General features: G+C 55.0%; 2 protein-coding genes across 3 annotated transcripts; one reads left to right on the top strand and one right to left on the bottom strand.

Annotated features, from left to right (window-relative positions):
- Positions 1 to 3,083: 3,083 nt before the first annotated feature.
- Positions 3,084 to 9,170, top strand: REC8 (REC8 meiotic recombination protein). Its single transcript, XM_087823143.1, has 19 exons — positions 3,084 to 3,139; positions 3,236 to 3,304; positions 3,432 to 3,574; positions 3,663 to 3,738; positions 3,845 to 3,965; positions 4,997 to 5,081; positions 5,640 to 5,719; positions 6,005 to 6,092; positions 6,226 to 6,298; positions 6,376 to 6,467; positions 6,632 to 6,687; positions 7,015 to 7,152; positions 7,505 to 7,571; positions 7,676 to 7,842; positions 8,061 to 8,109; positions 8,362 to 8,428; positions 8,537 to 8,668; positions 8,743 to 8,849; positions 8,943 to 9,170. Exons 1-19 carry the CDS (start codon positions 3,084 to 3,086, stop codon positions 9,032 to 9,034), a joined length of 1,758 nt encoding a protein of 585 aa, XP_087679269.1. The 3' UTR covers positions 9,035 to 9,170.
- Positions 8,821 to 17,847, bottom strand: IPO4 (importin 4). 2 transcript variants are annotated; one of them, XM_016205863.2, is made up of 30 exons: positions 17,511 to 17,847; positions 17,346 to 17,432; positions 17,167 to 17,246; positions 17,042 to 17,083; positions 16,490 to 16,619; positions 16,222 to 16,401; positions 15,926 to 15,991; positions 15,715 to 15,816; positions 15,549 to 15,632; positions 15,139 to 15,303; positions 14,987 to 15,040; positions 14,713 to 14,822; positions 14,321 to 14,429; positions 14,053 to 14,182; positions 13,754 to 13,867; positions 13,537 to 13,650; positions 13,167 to 13,287; positions 12,925 to 13,036; positions 12,702 to 12,817; positions 12,507 to 12,584; positions 12,374 to 12,431; positions 12,172 to 12,277; positions 11,890 to 12,083; positions 11,690 to 11,737; positions 11,166 to 11,291; positions 10,863 to 11,071; positions 10,636 to 10,768; positions 10,451 to 10,555; positions 9,628 to 9,697; positions 8,821 to 9,506 (listed from the first exon to the last, which is right to left on the bottom strand). In XM_016205863.2, exons 1-30 carry the CDS (start codon positions 17,577 to 17,579, stop codon positions 9,376 to 9,378), a joined length of 3,243 nt encoding a protein of 1,080 aa, XP_016061349.2. In that variant the 5' UTR covers positions 17,580 to 17,847; the 3' UTR covers positions 8,821 to 9,375. The 2 variants fall into 2 exon arrangements, with proteins under 2 accessions (XP_016061349.2, XP_087679258.1); XM_087823132.1 differs by having other exon boundaries at positions 12,702 to 12,853; positions 17,511 to 17,792.
- Positions 17,848 to 17,940: the final 93 nt, after the last annotated feature.

The following is a 17,940-nucleotide window of genomic DNA, read 5'->3' on the forward strand; positions in this document are numbered from 1 at the left end:
TCCAGTTTAGACCTAAGTCACCACTTATGTGATTGTCATGGTCTCCAGCTTCCTCCTTCCTGTACATGACACCAGATTAGAGGAGAAGGGGCCTCCCAGACCAGATTCCTCCCTGTCATGTCACTCTCATAAGCCTTCGATAGCTCATGATCAAATCATACATATCACCTACATGATTAAATCTGAATACCTAGGTCCTTGAGGAACTTGCTGGCTCACTTGACAAACTTCAGTGCTGCTTTTGAGCCTTTCTGCCTCCTTAGGCCTTCCTTCTCTTCAGTCTCTCCCATCCTTCTCCAGGAACCTAGACAGGTTATGCATTAGTGTTGAAGAAATCAGGCACTGAGTGCACAGCTGCACAAGCCCTGTTGTGCCCTCAACCTGCTGAAATCCCTCCTGGACCTTTGTACCTGCTACCTCCTTGATCTCCATTTTCTCTCGGGCCCCACATCCAATCCATCAGCAAGTCCTGTCATTATGCCTTCAAAAGCTATCCCAGCCCAGCCAGGCACAGCTCAGCAGTTGAGCATCGACCTAGGATCCAGAAGATCAGGGTTCGATTCCCAGTCAGGGCACATGTCCGGGTCGCGGGCTAGGCAGTCTATCAATGAATCTCTCATCATTGATGTTTCTATCTCTCTCCCCCTCCTTTCCTCTCTCTGAAATCAATAAAGATGTTAAAAAAAAAAGTGCTATCCCAAATCTGACCTCTTCGCTTCCACCACCACCACTTTGGAATTAGTCGCCATTCTCTCTCACACCTCTTTGTGCTTCCTTCCACATCTTTCCTGCTTTCACTCTTGTCCACCTGCAGCCTATTCTCAACACATAAATCTTTTATGTCACTCTGCTCAAAATCCTCCATTAGCTCTCAACTCAGGTTAAAAGCCCAAATCCTTACAATGGCCTCCATGGTCCTTGTGATGTGGCCACTCTCTTCCTCTCTAACATCACCCCTTGCCATTCTTCACCTCAGTCACTTTGCTCCAGGCTCCCTGAACCCACCAAACACATTTTTGCCTCTGGACCTTTATACTCGCTGGTTCTTTTGTCTAAAATACTCTTCCTTCAGGTAGGCACATGACTTGGCCCCTCTCTTCCCTGAGCTCCCTACCTAAATAGCGGTCTTCACTACTCTCTATTCTCCTACGCTGCCTCATTTTTCTTCATAGCACTGACCACTTCATGTACTTCTACTTTTCTACTTGTCTATCTTCTCTCCTTCCTTACGCCATGAGAACGGGGACTGTTCTGTTCATTGTTATATCCCCAGTGCCTAGAGGAGCACCTGGCACATTGTAGGCGTGTAATAAATACTTGTTGAATGAATGGATGGATGGATGGGTGAACAAATTATCTCCTAAACTAGGTTCTAAGCGCCTTAAGGGAAGGCGCCCCCATTTTATCATCTTTGTGCCCTAATGTGAACACTTGTGAATATTGACAAATTATGTACAATGATTGAAACAACTGTAAGTCTCTTGTAGAAGCCAATTTAGCCAAACATGGTGGAATAGGGACTGGGAACATGAAATTCAAGAGAGCAGAGTTCCCAACCAGGCTGTGACTAAGGAGCTGTGTGGTCCGGGAGAAAGAGTCTCTATGGGCCTCCATTTTTTCATTTGTAAAGGCAAGGTTTGGCCTAGATTTTGAAATCCCTTTTAGCCTTGACATTCTGTGGTTGTAAGTTTAGAGTAATTGCACAGTCATTTGGCAAATATTTACTGAACCTTATAAGTTCCAGGCACTAATTGAAAACACAGGACCCCAATCTCAAGCGCTCCCAGATTGAAAGAGCAAAATAAAGTAGTGTCAGCTGGGCTGCAATAAAAGCTGAGTCTTAAAGAGGCAGAAGCATGCCCTGGAGTCAAGCCTGGGAATGGCATCTACTAAAGAAATGGCTGTGCAAATGCAGGAGGCATGGAGACAAGAGATATTTGTAACCAGAACATAATTTTACACGAAGAATTGTTTGAGACAAATGGTCTTTGGGTGCTCAGAGTATATCCTGCTTCCAACAAAGCTAAAGTCTATTTCAGCCAGGAAAACATTCACAACTGGAAAACAGCCAGATCAGGCATGCCTGCAACCTAAACTGTTCAAGTTTAGGAAACGACCCAGCAAGTCCTCTCATTACTTCCTGTGAGATCTGACTTTTCCCCCATCGAACTGTGGTGGCTCCCAGGCCACCTCACACCGTTTCTACTTGCCCAGTTCAGGATAGGCCCAAAGCTGGCACAAAGATGGACAAATCAATTGCTGCCTGGGGGGATCTGGTGAGAGGAGGGCAAGCACTAACCGCAGGTCAGGCGCCGAACAAGGCCAAGGCCGTTGCCCCAGGCATGACCCTCCTGGTGGAAATACACTTGTTACCAGGCTGGAGTGCGAGAGACGCTGAAATTTGCTCTCCTCTCATTGGTCGGCAGAGCAGCACCTTCGGGGAACCCTTGTTACCAGACAAGAGAACGAGAGCCCATTGGTCAGGCCACCTCACAATGGCCCAGCAGCGCGCAGGGTTCTGCCGATTGGTTCGCTTCGACCCCGGCAGGCAGCTTGCGCTCTGGAACGAGCTCAGCCACGCAGACCCCTGTTCCCATTGGCTGTTCTGGTGGCCACCGTCTTCTAGTGAGCAGAGGGGCGAGGAGCATCCGAGCGCGTGCTCCCTGCGGCGGGATCTAGGCCCGCAGACGCGAGACCCGGTGAGACGGCGGCTGCCCTAGCTGAGAGCAAAGGCTCCAGAGCCCGGCATCTCCGCGGAGGGCAGCCGTTCCTCGGGACCTCTGCATCTCCAACCTGCTCGGGTAAGTTCCACGCACCCACGTGGCGTGCGAACCCTTCAGGGCTGATGGAGGGAGCATCCCTGTATATCTAGCCTGCGTTTCCTTTTACTTGTCCCCTTAGTCGTTTATTCATCACGTGTTTATCGGTTCATTTATTTGGCATTCTGGGTCCATCCGCTGCCCCACCTATCCAAATCCTTACTTTTCTCCTACGGTGCTGGGAAATCCCGTGCCCTAAAGAATTCAGACTGAGATCAGAAGAGAGGAGTGGTAGAGACAAGAGGGTGAAACCCCGTAGGGGCGATGTTCTACTATCCCAATGTGCTTCAGCGCCACACCGGCTGCTTCTCCACTATCTGGTAAAAGCGGCGGAGCCAGGGTAGGCGAGCTGGGCGGGGTGCCCCGGGATCCCCGCCTGACAGCCTCCCCCACTTCCCCACTTCCACCCTGTCCAGGCTGGCAGCAACGCGTGGCAGCCGGTTGGTGAAGCGTGAATATCTGAAGGTGAATGTGGTAAAGACCTGGTAAGGCCCAGAAAAGGGACGGGTGACCTGGTGCTGGCGTGGGTTAGGGGGTGGATTGGGGTAGGCAAGGTTCTGGGCCTGGTTCTGGGGCAGTCACGGAAGTGATCGGGGCATCTTGTTCCCCCAGCGAGGAAATCCTCAGTTATGTGCTGGTACAAGTGGAACCCCCACAACCCGGCCTGCCGCGGCCCCGCTTCTCCCTCTATCTCTCAGCCCAGCTCCAGATCGGCGTGATCCGGGTCTACTCACAACAATGCCAGTACCTCGTAGGTAAGGCTGGGAAGGCTCCAGGGAGGTGGGGCAGAGCTGAGTGGCCCTCAGCTAGGCTGGCTCTTTACCTTGCCCTCCCCACCCACAGAGGACATCCAGCACATCCTGGAGCGCCTGCACCGTGCCCAGTTGCAGATCCGCATAGATATGGTGGAGACTGAACTGTGAGTGTCCCCCTGGGACTGGGACCACCAGCCTTTGGTGAGGAACCTCCCTGCTTGGCCTCAGCCCATCTCAACCTCAGTCCTTGACAGCCACATTCTCTCTCAGACCCAGCCTGCTGCTTCCTAACTGCCTGGCCATGATGGAGACCCTGGAAGATGCCCCAGATCCCTTTTTTGGGATGATGTCTGTAGACCCCAGACTTCCAAGCCCCTTCGATATACCTCAGGTGGGGCTCATTCTCCCAGGACACCCTCAGATTGATGAGTTGACAGTACAGAAGGGCAGTGCTGCTCCTGCACCAGTCTGACACTGGGGTTAGGGAAAGGGAGCTGCCACAGCTCTGCCCCACAGGAGTCAGTGCTGGGGAACTGTCATGGTGGACCAATCCAGACAAGCCTACTCCACTTACTTACTCAAGACCAACTTAGAGGCAGCTCTTGTCCCTACTCATCTCCATACTGTTCCCACTGCTGAGGCCCTAATCCAGGCCCTCATTGCCCTTCAGCACTAAGTTTCCCTATCCACGTCCTTCTCCATCCATTTCCAACACCCCCGCAACTTAGACAATGTTATTTCTTTCCTTCAAAGACACCTCCAGTGGTTCCCCACTGCAAATAGACTCTCTGCCTTGGTTCAGAGCTAGCCATCCCCAGACATCTCAGCAAATTCTCTGGGCATCTTTGTCTCCCAAACACACCAGCCTGGCCCCTCATCCAAAAGATGCCACATTCAGTTTTTTGCTTAAGCCCATAATGGTCGTCCCTTGTTCTCTACTAGTAAATCCTACATATCCTTACAGACCTCACTCAAATGCTACCCTTTAGCTTGCAGCTTCTGTCCCACTCCCAGCCAGAACCAGATGTTGTTCTGGAACTCAGCACATAGGGCCTTGTTTTATCCTTTGCGTTGACCCTTACTAAGGTCATATACAAACTTGTCTCCCCTCTAGACCATATGCTCCTTAAGATCAAGAATCATTTCTTTTCCTGCTGTCCCCCACAATACCTGACATAAGGATGCAGTACTTCTTGCACAGTCAAATTGACAAAAGCTATGTAACTGGTGTGTGGGGGAAGGGGGCTATGAGGGTAGGAACGGGAGGAAAGGAGACCAGATGGTGAGTGGGTCCACTGCATGCTAATACAAGAATTAGGCATAAAAGGGTATTGCTGTCCATTGTGTGAATAAGATTGTGAAAGTAGGAAAGTAGAAGCCGGAAGCTGAACCTTATCTTTTGTCTCCAATCCCTCCCCAAAGATTAGACAACTTTTGGAGGCTGTGACCCCAGAGAGAGTTCCTGAGGAGATCCCTCCTGAAGTCCCTACAGAGCCTGGGAAGCCAGGTGAGCAGAGGGCTTGCTTTCTGGTGAGAGGCATAGGAAGCTCTAACAGCTGAAGAAATAACCATCTTTGAGCTTCTGTTAAGAGCCAGGCCCTGTCCCTGGTCAGGTGGCTCAGTTCTTTGGAGCACCATTCCATACACCAAAGGACTGAGGGTTTGATTCCAGGTCAGAGAACATAGCTAGGCTTCGGGTTCGATCTCTGGTCGGGGCACATATGGGAGGCGGCCGATTGATGTTTCTCTCTCACATCAACATTTCTCTCCCTTTCTTTCTCTAAAAATCAATAAAAACATATCCTCAGGTGAGGATTAAAAGTAAGTTTTTTTAAAAAAAAGGATCTGGTTTTATGAGATCAAAACTTTTATTCCCCATCTTACAGATGAGAAAAGTGAAGCCCATAGTGGCTAAGCAATGTATTCAGGGTAAAATGCCAGTGACTGGCCTGGGCCTGACTGGAACTCAGGTTGACTTGACTCCAGAGTCCATGCTTTTGCCTCACATGGGTGTGGGAACTTGGAAAGAAGCAGAGCGGTTGGTGTGACTTCCCTGCCCCTTCAGACAGGCCCCTGGTCACTGTGCTGTCTCCCGAAGCCATCACGCTCCAGGAGGCAGAGCCCATACGCATGCTGCAGATAGTTGTGAGTCCAGCCGGTTGTCGTCCCCCCCCCCCCCCCCGCGGCACAAAGAGCCTGAGGCTGGTGTCCTACTTCTGACAGCTCAGCCTCCCTTGCATCTACTTTTGTCTGCCCTGGAGTCCTGCCTTCTCTGTCTCCATTTCACCCCTTCCTGCCCCTGGCACTTGAGTACCCATTGGGCTTCCTTGACCCTGCCCTGTGGCATGCCTCTCAGACTCTCTCCTGGATCCACTTCTTTTTTTCATAAGTGGAATTAGCCTCCTCTCCTTTTTCTTCCTCTCATGACAGGGTGAACGGGACCTCCCAGAGGTTAGCCGTCGAGAATTGGACCTGCTAATTGCTGAGGAAGATGAAGCTATCTTGTTGGAGGAACAAGGCAGGCCTGTCCAGCAGTGTGGGGCCTGTCTGGTGCTTGACAGTCAGGCCCCGGGCATGGGCAATCTGGGGTTTGAGCAATGCTCCTGTCTCTTCCTTTCTGTGCTCTGAGCCCTGGTTCTCTCTCTCTGCAGTGTCCAAGGAGGAGCCCCGGGCCCCAGAAGTCGAAGCTATAGTTCCCCCACTCTCGCCTCTAGTTCGTCCACCGTAAGGGCAGGAACCCCTGGGCCAGGTAGGGGATCAGTGCTGGGAGGAGTGTTCTCATCTCACCCACTTTCCTTCAGGGTAGAAGAGGCAGCAGAGCCACTTCCAGGCCAGGTCCTGGTCCCAGAGGAAGTGAAGCCAGCAGTCTGGGAGCCTGAGGCCCTACTCGCTGGTGAGTACTCACCATGCCTGGATCCTTCCAGGAGGCACCTGCACAGCTGTTGCAAAGGGCCCTGTATTCCCACTTGCTAACGGCAGGACTCTCCAGCTTCTTGCTTGGGTGGCTGTGAGGGCAGAGGGTGTGGGGTGGAGCTAGGACCTAGCATGTTGTTGCAGAGGTGACGCCCCCACCACCGCAGGAGCTGCAGCTCCCAGCCCCACTCAGCCCAGAGGTGAGTAGTAGCCCTTCCAAGCCTCCTTCTCTTCACCCTCCTCACCCAGAGCTGCTCGCCTATCTTCAGCTTCCCCAAGCCCCAGGCCACTGCTAACCTACACAAGCCTTTGTGCAAATTAGTAAGAGGTGACCCTGCCTATACAATTTAACCAGCTGCTCTTGCAGATGGGTAAGCCCCTGCAGAGTAGGAGCTGCACATGCTCCTGGAAGGCCCACCCAAGCCTTTTCCCAGGGTACCTCTGGGACAACAGTATGGGGCCTGTTTCAGTCCACCAGGGTCAAGGAGTAATTGGTAGCCTTGCCCCCACCACCCCTCCCCACTCAGCAGAGGAGGCCTCCAACCTCCCCACCTGCTCGCCGCCTCCGTCGCCGCCGCCAGTTATTGTTCTGGGACAAAGAGACTCAGATTTCCCGAGAGAATTTCCAGAAACAACTGCAAACCAGAGCTCACTGCTGGGAGTGTGTGAGTGCAGTCCAGACTTTGCATGGGTTGGAGACAGGGAGGGCCTGGAAAGACTGAAACTCTGAGGTACATGCTGGGCCTTGTAAACTCCTGGGGAGGCACTGGGAACATTCCCCTAAGTGCATGCATTGGGAGTCTGCACATATACAACTCTCCATGCTCCGTTAGTGACCCTGCCCAGCACATCTGTTGGCAGCAGTTAAAAGTCCAAATTTAGCAATGAGCACAGCAGGCAAGGGCATGAGCCTGGAAGTTGGAAGGCCAGAGGCCCTGGAACAAGGTATTGCAGAGGTGAAGGGTCATTGTGGAATGACTCCCTCTTAACTGGGCTCTGGCCTTCCCTACCACGCAGCCAATGGTGCAGCCCCCAGAAAGGACCATCAGAAGCCCCACGGAGCTGTTCCGAACCTCAACTTACTGTGAGTGGTGCGAGTTGGCATGTGGGATCCTGACCCCATATTCCTCATCTTGGTGTTCCTTATGCCTCAAACCCTGTCCCTGCTGCCACCTTGTCCCCACCCAGCTGGCTGGCTACCCCCAGAACTGCTGGCTTTCTGGACCCGTTGTGCTCAGCCACCCCCTAAAGCACTCAGGCGAATGCCGGCCCTGGAGCCTGAAGAGGCGGCGGCTGAGAGGGAGGCAGCCGCTGAGGAAGAAAGGAGAAAGGCTGAAACTCTGAGTGATATTGAGGTAACTGCACCCTCACTCCTTCCTGAAGGACCAGCCTGCTTTGCTTGAGCTCCAGCAGTCTGTCTTCTTCCCATGTGAGCCAATGGTATCAGGTCCTGGGCATGGGGTTGGAGTGTCCTAACCCAGAGCCAAGGCTGGTTCAGGGTGGGGACTGTCTCATCCTGCCCCAAGTGTTTCTGTGATGCTTGGGGTCTTAATTCTCTTTCTTTTGCCCCCAGGTCCTGAGGGAGGCCCAGGAGCCCAGTGGGCCCCTTATGCTGTCTTCAGGTAAGCACCTGAACAAGTGAAAAGCACTACCCTAACCACTGTCCCAGGAAACTGGTATCCCAACTGCTGACAGTTTTTCTCAGAGAGAGTATTTCACATAGAAGGCATAGGCTGGTTCTCTTCAGTTCTCCCTCTTGGGTGCTTGTAACAAGTCACTGCACAGCTCTGGCGTCCAGGTCAACCAGGTGGCCCCAATGTCCCAACTACTCAGATCTAAGCAGACTGAATCAGGACCTTTCCCTCCCCCTACAGAGCTCTCCATAGAAACAGCTGAGGAGGAGAAGTCTCGCATCAGCCTCATCCCTCCGGAAGAGCGGTGGTAAGCAGTTAGCCCTGGCCACGTGGGGCAGTGGCTAGGATGGGTTTGCCCCTGGTCACCATCACAGCTGCCACTTCCCTGCTCCACCTGATTCCCATGTTCTCCCAGGGCCTGGGCTGAGGCAGAGCAGCCAGAGCCCCCTGCATTGCCTGTGGTGCCTGAACTCCCTGAGGTGCCCATGGAGATGCCTTTGGAGCTGCCTCCGGAGGCCGAGCTGCTCTCACTTGAGGCTGTGCACAGGTACCAGCGAGGGAGTGCCTCAACTGGGTGGGTCTGGCCCGGGGCCTTAGCTAAACAGTTCTTGACCCCTACAGAGCAGTGGCACTGGAGTTGCAGGCCAACAGGGAGCCAGATTTCAGCAGCCTGGTGTCACCTCTCAGCCCTCGCAGGATGGCCGCCCGGGTCTTCTACCTGCTCTTGGGTGAGTGTGGACACGTGTGTGTGGGAGACACACATAGGCCAGAGGCCACTGTAGGGACTCCCCTTGACAAGTCTGCTCTTCATGTCTTGACAGTGCTCGCAGCCCAGCAGATCCTTCGCTTGGAACAAGAGAAGCCATATGGGCGCCTTCTGATCCAGCCAGGGCCCCGATTCCACTGTGGTTAGAGCCAATTTAGAAGCTGCCAAGAAACCAGCTGTGTTAAACCATGTCCTGCCTTACTAGACCCTGTCTGTCTCCTTTCTGGACAGTCACTTCTATCCTTCCTGCTCTCAGACCAGAGATGTTTAAGCAGAAAATGAACTGCCTTTATTACAGTATGTTGTCACGGGTCCATTTGTATTGTCCCATAGCATAGCAGATCCAGCCCCAGGGACAGCCCTATAAGGCAGCAAGCAGGGCTGGGACTCCAGAATCTTTGGTAAGGCATGAGGTGGAACTGGGCTGACAGGTGGTCTTGGGGCCCAGGCAGGCTGTTCTCTCTCGCCCAGCTGCAGCCCACAGTCTACTAGGTGAGGCCCAGGATGGCCTGGAGTTCCTGAGCCTTGTCGCCAGGCAGTGAGCCCAGTGCTGAATGGAAGCTGTCGGTATGCTGTTTGGCCAAGAATGTCAGGAGCAGCAGCAGTGAGGCCTTGGTGTCTGGGTGGGATGAAGAGAGAGGATCCAGGGAGGACTGGCCCCCAATCCCTAGCTGCCCCAGGCTCCATAAGCCCTGCTGCTCCTTGCCTCCCCTCACCCTGCCAACGAAGGCCAGCCTCACCTGGTGGGGTCTTGTCGTCAGCCTGAATGAGGCTGCAGATGCGCAGGAGCTCAGGAGCCACATCTACAACCTATGGGAAAAGAAGGGCCAACTCCGGCAGGAGCACCCCTGAGCCCTAGAACTGGGGTGGGTGGTAGGGGCCAAGGAGACAGAGTCTCCCACCAGGGCTGTTGGAGCCTGACACTAATTCATAAGAATCCAAGATAACTGTGAAACATGAGAAGGACCCATGAAACACCATGATGATAGTTTTGGGGTTGGGGGATGGGAAGGACAGGAGATTGTGATCAAAGGTGATTAAAGTCATAGCCTCAAGATCAAAAGTCTAAACACACAGGAGTTCCACAAACACAAGAATCTCTAAAGGTATATGACAAAGGTGAAAGACACAGAAACACTGGGACATCAGTCCAAACCTAGTCACTTGGTACAGTCAAATCGCAACAGAAAGCAGAGCTGTTCTGACTGGAATGGATGGTGAGGTGGCCCAGACCAGTACCCAGGCTCAATGAGGCACAGCCTGAAAGATCCCTGGTCTAGGAAATCAGCGGTCAAGTTGTGACTTCTGGCTCAGACCAGAGGATGGAAATGGCCAGGCAGGATGGAGGCTCCCTGAGGAAAAATGCTATGTGGTGAGAGGAAGCCCTTCTTCTCACATGATAGGCCTGGCTGCCAATCCTTGCAGATCAATGAGAAAGCACAATATGGAATGTCAAAGGGCAGCTTAAACCATCACTCCGCATCAGGTACTACTGATACCAACTCTGCCTATGACTAAGAAGGGAGCATTAAGCTCCCCTGAGAGCTCCAGCACTGGGGTTACCTGGTCAGGGCTGCTCTGGTACAGAAAGCTGAAGAGGTGCCCTATGGTGACCCACTCCTCCAAGTCCTCCTTCAGTGGCAGGGCATGCAGCAGAGCAGCCAGCACCTGGACATACAGATGGTTCTGGTCTCTTGCCCTACACCTTCCTCAGCATGTTACCACTGCCCAATGCCCCTATCTCTCACCTGGGGCTCTGGTTTCCTTGTGGGACTGGCCATCAGTAGGCGGGCGAGTGCCCCACAGATGTTGTCATGGACACGATCATGGCGCTCCCGTGCCAAGAGGGGCAACAGGAGTCCCACCAGCTTGGAGAAGTACCTGGTCCACAGTCAAGGAAAAGGCACTCTCCCATCCCTGAGCCCAGGGACACTCTCCCAATCCCACCTCAGCCACTTTTGCAAGCCAAGGATACTCCTGGGCAGGGCGGCCCCCGTGCTCAGCCAGCACACCCAGCCCGAAGATGGCATTGCTCCGCACTTCAGGGTCTGCCTCCCGGGCGGCGCTCAGCAGCACAGGGAGCAGGCGGGACACAAACTGGGCTGAGGCAGCACCGAGGCTCTGAATGGATTCTGCCAGTGTCCCCACTGCAAAGGACTTCTCTGCCACTGTGCAGCCCTGTTTCTGGTATAGGGAGGAGTGCAAGTCAGCCCGGGACTGGGAGAGAGTGGGGGTGTTGGGCAGAATGGGGTTTGAAGCCAGAGGATGGAGCACTCACCGTCTTGCAGAGCAATAATGGCAAGAACCCAGCGAAGAAGGGGGCAAAAGTGTCTCCCCCAGCTGCAGCTGCCAGGGCAGGAATGGCCTCACCAGCGTACTCAAGCAACATGGCATCATATTCAGCCTGTGGGGCCAGGTCAGGGGCTGGAGCACCAGCACCAGCTCTGTGACTGTGACACCTCCCACTATGTTTCTCCACTGCTACAGGTGGTCCTTGTGAGATATGCCCTTGGTGACAGATCTGGCCCCTCCCAGGCTGTGCTTGTTTGTAGCTCAGATATTTCTCTTGGCCCTCCTACTCTCACCTATCAATCCAAGCCCACCCTGAATCTCCACCTCCAGGAAGCCTTCCCTGAACCCCCACTGCCTGAGTGGGAGCAGGGTTGTATCATTCGGAGCCATTACCAATCTTTTGGCAGCCCTGGCTCCCCTAGGCCAAGCCCAAGTGCATTTGTCCACCCTGCCCTGTGGAGACTACCAAACAAATGACCTGGTCTCACAGTTTGCATCCATAGCTCTCACCTGGTCCTCGTCATCCTCCTCCTCCTCCTCAGTGTCCTGACAGGCTGTCTGTAGGAAGAGGCAGCTCAACTCAGCCTGGGTTCTCTTGCCCCTTCTCCTCTCCATTGGGTGGGGCATGGGGGAGCTGGACTTGTAGTCCCTGACCATCCCACCTGGGGCCAGGCCACCTCTTCACCCTGCAGCCCACCTGCCCTGCTCACCTTCCTCTGCAGCACGGCCTTAAGCATGTTGCAGAGCTCAGCGAGACGCCCAGGGTGCTGCAGTGTGAGGGTCCCACAGCTGCGCAATACCCCTGTCAGGGACTCCAGCACGGCCATCACCACTTGGCGCTCCCGCTCCCCATATACTGCCTGCATGTAGGACGGCACCACCTGGGCCAGGGTGGCCTGCAGAGCTGGGGACATGATTGGCTGAAGCCCTGCCCCTCTCCCTCCTACCCCCTGGTTCCAGAGGCCCCAGCCTGGCCCCTGCATCCTTCTCACCAGCAGTGTTGGGTTCTGAGGGGCAGCTTTGACAGGTCTTGTGCAGCGCACAGCAGAACTGACCCAGAGCCTCATGGGCTGCCTTGCGCACATTCAGGTGAGGGCACTGTGGGATGAGGAGTAGAATGTGCCTGCTCTGTGCAGGGCAAACACAGGGCCCCTAACCTCTAGTCCCCACCCACTACACCCACCATCCACTCACCTCCAGAAGTTTGGATACTTCTTCAAAAACACTCTCCATGTAGGGAAGGAAGGCCACACTGTGAACAAACACATGGCCATGGGGAAGAGCTTCCCAGGCAGGGTACCAGTGCAAGGAAAGGGCGAATGCTCACCTGGTGTTCACAGAGATCTCCCCCAGGGCAGCACAGGTGTCTTCCTTCTCATCGAAGAAGGCATTCTCCACACTGTACCTAGAGTAAGGTAGCGACATAACAGCGCTCAGGCACCAGGAGGAGCAGGTCTGGCACTGGGCCCTTGTCCAAAGCTAGGATTCCTCCAACCATGCCTATAACGGCACCCCTCCGCACCCTGAAATCTCTGAGTCGTCCTCCTCTTCCTCGTCCTCATCCATGAGCTCCTCCTCTTCCTCCCCATCGCTCTCATCATCAAACAGAAGGAAGGAGCTGCTGCTGTCATACTGAGGCTGGATAGAGGAGGCACAGTGGGAACTATGGTTCAGCTGGGACAAGGAGATAAATCCCACACCAGGGCTGGCCTTCCCCAACTGCCCGGCCCACCCACTCTGCTCACCACAATGCCCTCAGTGGAACGCAGTGACAACAGCATGAGTGTGGTGATTTGTGGCAGGTAGGGTGCCAGGCCCTCACCCATCAGCCCCGATAAGGCTGCAAACAGGCTGTACCTAGTGGAGGCAGGTGAAGCTGTACAGTCCTGCCTACTACAGCCAGACAGAATGGGGGAGCCAGGGGAAGCCTATGGTCCAGAACCAGAAGACTGAGGTCTGGAGTAGGGACAAGTGAGGGCTCACTCACGTGCAGCGCCGTAAGTCAGGGTCGTCTACCTGGTCACATAGGCCCAGCCCCAGCTGGCAGCATTCCTCAGCCAGGGGCCTCATGGGCTCCCCCACTGCTCTTGCCAGCACCCCCAGCGTCTCTGTTGGGGCAAAGACTTGGTTAGCACTGGGATGTGGAGCTGGGCCAGAGGAATGCAGGGCCAAGTCCAAATTACCAAAGATGGCAACTGGAGGTAATTCAGAAATCCCACTTATTCTTAGGCACAATGGGAATGCCTTCGACGAGAAGGAAGACACCTGTGTGGCCCTGGGGGAGGTCTCGATGAACACCAGGTGAGCATCGGCCCTTCCCTGGCCCTGGGAACCCTGCCTGGGGGCCCCTTCCTTACCCAGGCTCTGGATCCGCAAAGGCTGAAGGTCCTCATGGCCTATCACCAGGAATTCCCGCAGGTGCTCCATGATGGTGGGGAAGTAGGGCAACAGGGAGGCCTGGGCAGCCGTGGCTGCAGGACAGAATCAGATGTGGGGGGTGGAGGGTGGGAAGTGCCGGGACCAACTGCTACAAGTTTTCTGGGTGAACCCCATGCCCTGCCTCCTTCTCCTCACCAATGGCCCCCAGGGCGCTCACAGCCAGCTCCTTGGCCCGGGGGCTGCTGGGGTTCCTCAGAGGCTGCAGCATACACTCCATAAGCTCCGGAAGGTAGGGCTGCACTTTAGGCCCTGTGGGAAAGGGCGCCTCTCTAACAACCAAACCAGGTCTCCCCTTCTGGAGGTCCACCTGGCTCCAGGCTGACCTTACTTGTGGTCCCACCATGGGCAGCGGTTCTAGGAGTTGCACACCCTGCCCCCTTCAGCCAAAGCTATAGCTTTGTCCCCTCCCTCGCACTCCCAACTGCCATCACTACCTAGGTTCTCCACGAAATTCTCAAGGGCATAGCAGGCCCTGGCTAGGTGGTGTGTGTGCCCAGGAGGCACTGACTTCAGGTAGGCGAGGAGCAGTGGCATCACCTCCCCTGAATAGCTGCTGATATGAGGCTGTAGGAGAGAGTGGGCCCTGAGTCAGCTCAACTGCAGGGCACACACCTAAGTGCCTATGGCAACAGAGGCACTTAGGCATGAAGACATGAAGCTGGTCCCTGGGACGGGTGGCTACCCACATTCAGCCCCGCTGACCTGTAGGTTCTCTGAGAACTGGCCCAGGGCAAATAGCGCAGCATTACGCACAACTTGTGATGGGTCCTCCAGGCCCTTACACACAATCCGCAGTAGCGGGGACAGCAGTCTGGATGAAGCAGGATAAGAGAACATATTTGAGGGGCAGGAACCAAGAGCCCTAGGATGAGCTGTTCTCCTGTTTCCCCGGAGAAAATTCAGGCTTTACCACCCCTTGGTCCCTATAGCTGGGGCAGCCATTTAATTTATCTTTCAAATCAGAATACTTCTGAGATTATAGGGTAAACACTATTGATGATTAGGCATGAATGACAAGCACAGACCAAGACTGCCATGGGTCATGTGGTCCTCCTCCCCATGGTCCACTCTCGCTGCAGGACGGGAATAAGCACCTCTGCCTGATGTGGTCACTAGCTCCATCAGACAGCACAGCCAGCACCAGAAGTCCAGCCTTGCGCTGGTATGGGCTCTCACTCCGCAAGGCCTCTTCCAGCATGGGCATCTAGGGGAGCACAGGGCATTCTCCTGAAACCCCAGCACAAGCCTGCCCATTCTTGTGGCAACAGCCCTCCACACCCACCAGGGCCCAAATATCCTCCACCTTGGGGAGTAGGCACACCCAGGGGTAGGAGCACTGGGGCACCAGAAGGATGGATCCACACTTACCAGCGGGGTAAAGAGCTTCTCAGGGGGCAAATGCAGTGCCAGCATGTCCACAACCTGGAAAATGATAGGGAAACTTTGCTGGACTCCATCTCTGATCCCAACCTCCCACAGCCACCTGAGGACCTGCCCCCCAGCCTTGTCTCACATCCCACCTGTACAGCAAAGTGCTTGGGTGTCTCTCCCACCAGCCCAATCTCCAGGTCTTCCTCCTCTGAATCCTGGTCCTCAGGATCCAGCTGGCCCAAGGGGGGCTCAGCAGCCATAATGGGGAAAAGGGTGTGCAGCAAGGCAGGCAGGAGACGATTCTTCAGTAAGGCCTTGAGAGGGAAAGGTGTCCCTGACAATCTGCTCCCAAGATGGATTCACATTAAAAATTCCAACCTTCCAGGCCAGAAAGGGGTCCAGCAAGAGATTCCAAATCTCCGAGCCAGGAGCCAGGGTGAGGATAGAACAAGTCTTAAGCATCTTAGCTATGGTACTTTAGATACCCCAAGATTGTCAAAAAGCCCCAGGAGTGAGATGAGGGATGGAGGTGGGGTTGTGTGTGTCAGAGGGCACTCACCTTGCTCTTCACTTTGACCAAAAAAGTGAGGCAGCAGAGAATACGTACACGCACTGTATCACCCAGGGCCACGTTTCCAGCCACCTGCCCAGAGACTAAGGCAAATCAGAAACAGGCAAGGAAAATCCAGAACAAGCAGCAGGGGCCATGCCCACCCCAGGCTCACCCCCAGGCAGAATGTGAGGATCTCAGAGAGGTTGGAGGTGATGACAGGCACCTCTGACTCCAGCAACTCATCCAGGGCCTCCATGGCCTCACAGGCCTTTGCCTGCCAGACAGATAGACAACTCATAGGGTTACCATGCTTTTATTCAGTGATCCAGGCTAGACGTTTCTGTACTCTCCTTCCAACAGAGCTCCTGCCCAAATGTCCTCACCTCATCTACAGAAATCAGAGTCTGCACAGCTGTGATGAGCTTGGGCACTAACATCCGTGCCAGAGGCTAGAGGAAAAAGGATGAGTTGAATCACAGAAAGCATGATGTAGCTTAGTCTCAGGCCTCAGAAGCTGGCAGCTTCCTTGAGCCCAGGCGCAGCCACCCAGTCTCCCCTCTCAATTGTTAGGAAGGACAAAAGGCAGAGAAATAACCTAAAGTAGCTCTGTATCCTGCAAGGGTAAGGACATAAAGGCCTGAGGATAGGGAGCCAGGGAAGGTGTGGGCCCACAACTCACCACGTCATCAGTGCCGAGGTGAGGGGCCATGGTGGTCAGAGTGCGAAGAGAGTAGAAGAGAAGCCCAGGAGAGCCCACCTCACCAAGGGTCTCATTCAGAAGCCGAAGAAGCTCCCGGTGGTGGGGTTGGAAGGCCTCAGGCCGGGAGGTCACCATTACACTTAGCAGCATAAGCCCCATCTGTCCAGGAGTAGGGGATGAGAGGGAAAAGCTTACATGGTCTATCCAGCCTCTGGGCCCCTCCCTCCTGCCAACCATGTAATAGTACCTCTCTCTCAGGGCCGTGGGGGCTATGGGTACTGTGCTGAAGAAGCTGCATGAGCTGAGGCCAGGCCTCCAGGCCTTCCTTCCGAAAAATAGTGGCTGAGAGCTGGGCCAGGCTAAGACTCACATTGTGCCTGCAAACAGAAGAGATTTCCCCCATCCCCAATCACCCTCCAGTACCCTCCCCTGCCCATGCTGGCCCTGCCTCAATGGGGTGGCCAGGAGAGAAACTTCCAGGTGGAGGCGCAGGGTCTTTGCCAAATTGGGACACATAAGACAGAGGCTCAAAGGGAAATCAACAGCACGGGGGATGTATAATCTGGTGAGCTTGACCTCACTCGGATTGAATTTCAGTTCCATCACAGCACATTTGCAAGAACTTCAGTCTTCAACCCAGCTTTAGAATCCTTGCTCTATCTTTGGTCTAAAACTGAAGTCCCTGCCCTCCAATTCCCAGCCTGGAGTTGAAACCCTGAGTGGTTATTAGCCTGGAGTCAGTCAGGATGGGGGGGGGGGGGTAAGACGACGACGGGGACGGGACGACGAAGACACTTACTCTGTTTCTCTCTGGAGGGTCGTCAGGACCAGGGACTTGAGGCTGGAACACAGGTGGAAGGTGTTTGGTACTCTGCCTGCCCATCTCAGCCTGGCCCCGCCCCACCCCGCCCCTGGCCTGCCCACCTCTCCCGGTGCTCCGCTGCCAGCCGTCGCCAGCGGGTGCTCAGTCTTCTGCGGGTCAGCACAGCTGCGAACTGACGGATCTGGGACAAGGAAGCAGGCATGTGAGAGTCCGGGCAGGTGCAGAGGTTTAACCAGTGGCGTACTTCGGAAAGCTCAGCTGGAAGGGGCAGGAGCCTCACCTGAGGATCGGCCGCAGAGGCCAGCAGGTCGCAGAGCGCGGGCAGCGAGGCCGGGTCCCGAAGAGCGGTCTGAAGCTGCTCGGTGGCCTGGAAGAGGCTAGGGATCAGAATAGGGCTCTTCCCGCAACCTTCCGCTTCCCCAGTCCGGCCCCGCCTGCCCCGTACCCGGCGGATGCGCTCGGTGTCCGGCAGCAGCAGCTCCCGCAGGATCTGCTCCAGGCCGGCAGGGTCCATGACAGCAGCGGAGCGGCCGTTACTTGGCCGGGAGGTGGGAGGGACAGCACGTGGAGGCTCTGAAACCCACTTCCGGCGGAAAGGGCGTTGCTCCGCGACCCTCCCGTCGCCAGGGTGACAGCTCGCTTCGCAAGTAGAGCTCCGGCTCCTCCACTTCCGTTGGGCTAAGCGCGGCTGAGCCGCGGAAACAGCGCCCTGGCGATGTAGGTTCCTCCTGCCGAGGTTCCCAAGCTCCGTGAACTAGAGGTTGGCGCATTCCGCGGCAGCGGGCTTCCTGAGAGACACTGCCTGTCAACAGCAGGGCTCGAGTTCCTATATCCAGACCAAACCCTCCAACCACAGGATCCTTTTTCTTAATAAA

This window comes from Miniopterus natalensis, chromosome 1 (genome assembly GCF_054644295.1).
Source record: "Miniopterus natalensis isolate mMinNat1 chromosome 1, mMinNat1.hap1, whole genome shotgun sequence".
Lineage (NCBI taxonomy): Eukaryota > Metazoa > Chordata > Mammalia > Chiroptera > Miniopteridae > Miniopterus > Miniopterus natalensis.

Excerpts from the sequence above, each read along its gene's own strand:
- REC8 (XM_087823143.1), top strand. The coding sequence starts at position 3,084 with ATGTTCTACTATCCCAATGTGCTTCAGCGCCACACCGGCTGCTTCTCC. Across the intron at positions 6,688-7,014 it reads CAGCCCCACTCAGCCCAGAG|CAGAGGAGGCCTCCAACCTC; the intron begins GTGAGTAGTAGC and ends CTCCCCACTCAG. Across the intron at positions 8,110-8,361 it reads GCCCCTTATGCTGTCTTCAG|AGCTCTCCATAGAAACAGCT; the intron begins GTAAGCACCTGA and ends CTCCCCCTACAG.
- IPO4 (XM_087823132.1), bottom strand. The coding sequence starts at position 17,579 with ATGGACCCTGCCGGCCTGGAGCAGATCCTGCGGGAGCTGCTGCTGCCG. Across the intron at positions 14,430-14,712 it reads AGTGACCACATCAGGCAGAG|ACTGCTGTCCCCGCTACTGC; the intron begins GTGCTTATTCCC and ends TGCTTCATCCAG. Across the intron at positions 13,651-13,753 it reads GAGCGCCCTGGGGGCCATTG|CCACGGCTGCCCAGGCCTCC; the intron begins GTGAGGAGAAGG and ends TCTGTCCTGCAG.